This window comes from Lepidochelys kempii, chromosome 25 (genome assembly GCF_965140265.1).
Source record: "Lepidochelys kempii isolate rLepKem1 chromosome 25, rLepKem1.hap2, whole genome shotgun sequence".
In the NCBI taxonomy this organism is placed as follows: Eukaryota; Metazoa; Chordata; order Testudines; family Cheloniidae; genus Lepidochelys; species Lepidochelys kempii.
The window spans coordinates 6,488,181-6,494,180 of record NC_133280.1 but is presented as its reverse complement, the minus strand read 5'-3'; the positions used below and the strand labels follow the sequence as shown (position 1 = coordinate 6,494,180).

Sequence of the window (6,000 nt, the reverse complement as noted above, 5' to 3'; positions counted from 1 at the left end):
AGTATAGTAAGGAACAAATACATGTTAGGTACCCGCCATTGCTCTTGAAATGGGTGGTGCACACGTGCATAAAAAGGGTGCAAAGACAATAGCATTCTTTGTTTTGCCGGGGGGGGGGGGAGAGGAGAAGATTAGTGTTGCAAAGAGGTCTAGCTTTCTTAAGAGGCCTCGGATAGTGGTTGTACTGGCTTCAAAAACAACCACCAAGCAGTGAAGTGCCGACAACAGGAAAAGCCCTGTGCAGAAGTGATCCTGTGTGGTTGCTGTGCTGGGGGGGCGGTGTTAACGTTTGGCATCCCATGCTGTATAACGATATCAGAGTTGCACAGTGGAAGGACGCAGAGAGAGGGAAGGGGGGGGTTCTTTGCAGCCCTGGGTTGGGGGGGTGTTTCTGGAGAAGTGTGTATGTCAGGAAGCGGGGTTAGATGGGAGATTTAGGGGTGGGCTGTTCCTGATCAGGGTGCATCTTGTGGGCTGGAGCTTGGGAAGTAGCAGGGGGCTGTGCATTGCTGGGTTGAGTTGATGGAAAAAGGAAGGCAAGAAAATAATCAGGGTCTCAAGCTGCAGGATGGCTCTGGGACGGTGTTTATGTCATGCTGTCGTGTCAAAGCAGCACTGAGGAAGGGGGGAGGAAATGGGGGTGTCTCTGTAGCTGTGAGTTGGGGGGAGGGGCTCTGCAAGGCAGGGATGGGCATTGACTTCTCACTGTAAAGGCCCGAGGGGTCTATACGTGTCCTTGTAGCCGTGTGTGTGTGTGTGTAATACTGGGGGAACAGGCAGGGCTCTGTCCCTGTAACTGGGGGGTTGGTGTAATACCAGGGCAACAGACAGGGGTCAGTCTGTCCCTGTGGCTGGGGGCGGTGCAATGCCAAGGGAGCCTGGGGATGGGGGGACGGTCCTTGTGGTTGGAGGCAGTTCAATGCCTGGGGAATGAGGGGGGCAGTCCCTGTAGCTGGGAGCGGTGCAATGCCAGGGGAATGGGGGGGGAGGTGCAATGCCAGCGGAATTGGCGGAGGGGGGTCCCTGGGGATGGGAGCGGTGCAATGCCAGGGGGTTGGGGGTGGGGTCGGTCCCTGGGGCTGGTGCAATGCCTGGGGAATTGGGGGAGTGGGTGGAGTCCGTCCCTGGGGCTGGGGGCGGTGCAATGCCTGGGGAATGAGGGGGGCGGTCCCTGTAGCTGGGAGCGGTGCAATGCCAGGGGAATGGCGGGGGGGTGTGCAATGCCAGGGGAATTGGCCGGGGGGGGGGTCCCTGGGGCGGTGCAATGCCGGGGGGGGGTGTCGGTCCCTGGGGCTGGGGGCGGTGCAATGCCAGGGGAATGGCGGGGGGGGGTGCAATGCCAGGGGAATTGGCCGGGGGGGGTCCCTGGGGCGGTGCAATGCCGGGGGGGGGTGTCGGTCCCTGGGGCTGGTGCAATACCAGGGGAATTGCGGGGGGGGGGGAAGAGTCGGTCCCTGGGGCTGGGGGCGGTGCAATGCCAGGGGAATGGCGGGGGGGGGCAATGCCAGGGGAATTGGCCAGGGGGGGTCCCTGGGGCGGTGCAATGCCGGGAGGGGGTGTCGGTCCCTGGGGCTGGGGGCGGTGCAATGCCGGGGGGTTGGGGGTGGGGTCGGTCCCTGGGGCTGGGGGCGGTGCAATGCCAGGGGAATGGCGGGGGGGGGGCAATGCCAGGGGAATTGGCCGGGGGGGGGTCCCTGGGGCGGTGCAATGCCGGGAGGGGGTGTCGGTCCCTGGGGCTGGGGGCGGTGCAATGCTGGGGGGTTGGGGGTGGGGTCGGTCCCTGGGGCTGGGGGCGGTGCAATGCCAGGGGAATGGCGGAGGGGGGAAGAGTCGGTCCCTGGGGCTGGGGGCGGTGCAATGCCAGGGGAATGGCGGGGGGGGGCAATGCCAGGGGAATTGGCCGGGGGGGGGGTCCCTGGGGCGGTGCAATGCCGGGAGGGGGTGTCGGTCCCTGGGGCTGGGGGCGGTGCAATGCCGGGGGGTTGGGGGTGGGGTCGGTCCCTGGGGCTGGGGGCGGTGCAATGCCGGGGGGTTGGGGGTGGGGTCGGTCCCTGGGGCTGGGGGCGGTGCAATGCCAGGGGAATGGCGGGGGGGGGGCAATGCCAGGGGAATTGGCCGGGGGGGGTCCCTGGGGCGGTGCAATGCCGGGGGGTTGGGGGTGGGGTCGGTCCCTGGGGCTGGGGGCGGTGCAATGCCAGGGGAATGGCGGGGGGGGGGGAAGAGTCGGTCCCTGGGGCTGGGGGCGGTGCAATGCCGGGGGGTTGGGGGTGGGGTCGGTCCCTGGGGCTGGGGGCGGTGCAATGCCGGGGGGGTTGGGGGTGGGGTCGGTCCCTGGGGCTGGGGGCGGTGCAATGCCGGGGGGTTGGGGGTGGGGTCGGTCCCTGGGGCTGGGGGCGGTGCAATGCCGGGGGAATGGCGGGGGGGGGGCAATGCCAGGGGAATTGGCCGGGGGGGGTCCCTGGGGCGGTGCAATGCCGGGAGGGTGTGTCGGTCCCTGGGGCTGGGGGCGGTGCAATGCCGGGGGGGAGGTAGCTCTGTCCCTGCAATAGCTTGCGGGGGGTGGCCCGGCCCAGACCGGTCCGGGGTGGCTGCTGTCGGGCGGCACGTAGGGCGCGGATCAGCTGACGAGCGGGGCCGGCCTTGGAGCCCCGCCGCGGAGGGGAGGGATATAAAGGGCGGCGCGTCCCGCACCCCGGCCCCGTAACTCCCCCTTGCAGCGCCGGCGGCCCGGGCCGTGTGTACCATCAGCAGTGGCGGCAGCGCTGCGGAGCCCGGGCTCGGTAGGGACTGAGCCGGGGGGCGGACTGCAGGGCATGGGGGGGGCCCCGGGGGGGCGGACTGCAGGGCATGGGGGGGGCTCCGGGGGGGCGGACTGCAGGGCATGGGGGGGGGGTCCCCGGGGGGTGGGGGCGGACTGCAGGGCATGGGGGGTGCCCGGAGGGGGGAGCGGACTACAGGGCGTGGGGGGGTCCCTTTAGACAGGGGGTGGCAGAGACTCCCCCAAGCAAGACGCCTGTGGGGGAGGGTGGTTGCAATGGAAGCCCCTGGATCCGTGCAAACGCCTCCCCCCCCCCGCTGATCTGGGGACGAAGCGCGGGGACCCCCGAAAGCAGCTGCAAAGGAGAGACCTTTGTGGCGGGGGAATTGCTGCTTTTCTTGCATGGATTTCAAGTGGGGTGGGGGGCTGACCCCAGGCCATTCCTACTAGTGGGCCCGGAGCTGAAGCTGGTTTAAGGAGTGTGTGGGGGGAGGGGGTTGTTTTTCGGGGAGATCAAACCCTTATAATCTCTCCTTTAGAGAGCTCTAGATCTAATCTTGCAGGGGGTGTGGTGTGTGTGTTTTGCATTAAGGTGAAATCCCCCCGCCCCCACCACCAAAAAAGGTGGCTCTGTGAGATGCAGATGACTCGTGTGTGCTGCAAAACCCCTTTCTCCTGGGGGGGCTCGGGGTGGTTTGTAGCCCAGAGGACCCCCGCAGCGCACAAGGAACCTGAGTTGGTGCCGTTTGCCCTGTCCCCCAAATAGTCCTGGTTCAGAATAATTCTCTTTGTTGTCACTGAGGCGCATGGACGCGCAATGGTTTCAGATCTTGCAATGCCAGAAGCTTCCCCTCTCGCTTCTCATTTAGAACCAAACACCGGGGAGTTTTATTGACCTGGCTACTGGGATGGGGGGAGAGTCTGATGAGGTGGGGGGGGCTGTTCGCATTGCAGCCTGTTCTGCCTTGTTTTGCATGGATCAGCTGGCGGGGAGCACCCTGGGGGCTTTGTTTTGGTTCAGGATTTGTGTGCTGGGGAAGCAGTCGGAAGAGGCCCAGGGAAGTAGAAGTTAGGGCTATTGCTTTGAAAATAATCTTTATTTGTATGTGCAAGATTGAGGTGCTGGAGAATTAATGGCTTTATAGGTAGAGCGGGCAGGCCATTCATCCAGCATTAAAATGTATCTGTGCCCTCTCCCTGAGTAAAAATGTCACAGGATGTCGTATAGGCTCCCCAGAAGCCCTCTAACAATCCCTGTATCTTTTTCCTTTTCCTCTAGGGTCTCCATCCAGCCAATCAGAACTAGCTCTCCTGCTTTCCCAATTTACTTTTTTCCCCCCATCTTTTTATTCAGTTTTTTTTTTCCTTCCTCAACGTTTTTTGGTCAAAAATCTCAACAAAATGGTGCAGAAGAAAACAGAAATTAAAGGTTTCCATCGTTCTTTCAAGGTAAACCTTACGAAGTTCTTTCTTTTGTTCTGCATTTGAGCCTCTGTTGTGGTGGGTTTTTTCTTTTTTTAAATTGACTTGTCAATTGATTTTTGGTTTGTTTACATCAAAGTTATAAATTATTTTTGTTCTTATTTTTTCATGCTGGGACTGTAAATTTTGGAGGTGAATTTGCAATTTGGGTGGGAATCCTTGGAAATCAAGAGGAAATTTATCTTGTCCAAAAAATGCATGCCAAGCTTCAGGGACGCTGGAACCAATAGTAAATGGCGAACCCTTGGAGCATTAGAAACTGGCTAGGGCAATCCTATTTATGTCTCTCTATTGAGACTAGTTCTTTAGGTAATAAGAGTATGTGGTGCTTTAACAGCTTAAAAGAATGGCAGACACATGAATATACGAATAACCAATGAGGTGGTGGACTGCTTGCATGTTCATTGTTAGCTCAAGGGATTTTTAATCTTAGGGTCTTGCTAATTTAAGGAACAAATGACCGAACTGGAATGTTTCTCTATATGGAGAAATATATGTGAAACTGAAAACAGTGGGCTGATTTGCGGGAGGTGCACAGAGTTTTTGTGTTGGAGTTAGGGGTGTTCAGTAGCTCAGCCAATCAGGCCTCAGTGGTTATGTCTACACAGAAACTAAACACCCACAGCTGGCCCAGGCTTGATGGGCTGGGACTGAGGGGCTGTAAAATTGCAGTGTAGACATTTGGAGCTGTGGGACCCTGCCAAGAGGTCACTAAGCATTGGCTGATCAGGGTCCAGAGTAGCTACCTATTCCCAACGGCTCAGTAGCTTGAAATCAGTGTATGTTACAGGATATTGCTTCACCTGTGCACAGTGGATGAACTTCCTTGTTAGTGTTGCAACGATCATATGGCTTCTGCTACCCCAAAAGCCACTCAAAGGAAATACAAGTCCTTCTTGGTATCTGAAAATGGGGGTTAGAGATGTTTTGAAAGTGCCAAAGGCATTTAGGTACATGAGTCCCATTGAGAGTCAGTGGGCTGCCTTCTCCTAAAGCCATTCAGTGGTGTTGCAGATCTCTGCCTTAATAAACTCCTGACCATATTAATATTAAAAAAAAAAACTCCAGCTACATACTTGGAATAAAGGGGATGGGAAGAAAGAGAACGTTATCTACAAGAAGATTTCCTGTTAGAAGGTGTGGTATAGATACCTGGCTTCCTGGATGTGGGTTATTGACCTGATTGCAGGGGGATTTCACCAGATGCCTCTATTAGGTCCATGTTTGCCCTGGGTCTGACTCTCAATGATGGATTGAGGGTTTTAAAAATGGTGCATGGGGAATAAATTTTCCAATGTTACGAAGACTCTTGCTCTTAAAATGACCAGAGCAGTACTGTGGATTAGGATTCTCTCCCTCTCGGTGAGCTGGGGGTTTTGAACCATAAGTTGTTGTTGTCAATGGCACGGCTACGGTTAGGGCAATAAGAGCGTTGGTTCTACCGGCAGCGTGGCAAGGTGCTCTGGTGGGAGCTGATGTAGGTCTCGGTGTTGTGCAGGCCTCTACCTCGGAAGAGTTAGTAGGATGGACCAAATATTGCTGGTTTCAGTATCTTTTGCATAGGGTCGCTGAACACAGGCTCCAGTGCGTTTACATGGAAGAAACGTCTTTGGCGCTGGTGGGAGACCCAAGGGGATGTCAAAATAGCCTTGTCTGCTGCTCTTGGGATCCTGCCACCCAGCTGCCTGAAATCCACCATGAATGTCCCTGGAGCGTCTGTTTCCTGCAGCCTCATGGAAGTTGTTCCATGGCTGCACACT

At 57.8% G+C, this 6,000-nt stretch overlaps 1 protein-coding gene across 1 annotated transcript in view; it reads left to right on the top strand.

Moving 5' to 3' along the window:
* Positions 1-2,626: 2,626 nt before the first annotated feature.
* Positions 2,627-6,000, top strand: part of MKNK2 (MAPK interacting serine/threonine kinase 2) — a 28,076-nt gene continuing 24,702 nt past the window's right edge. Inside the window, exons 1-2 of the mRNA XM_073324518.1 lie at positions 2,627-2,780; positions 4,038-4,207. Of these exons, the coding sequence (XP_073180619.1) occupies positions 4,160-4,207 (48 nt within the window). The 5' untranslated portion in view covers positions 2,627-2,780; positions 4,038-4,159. The remainder of the gene's footprint in view (positions 2,781-4,037; positions 4,208-6,000) is intronic.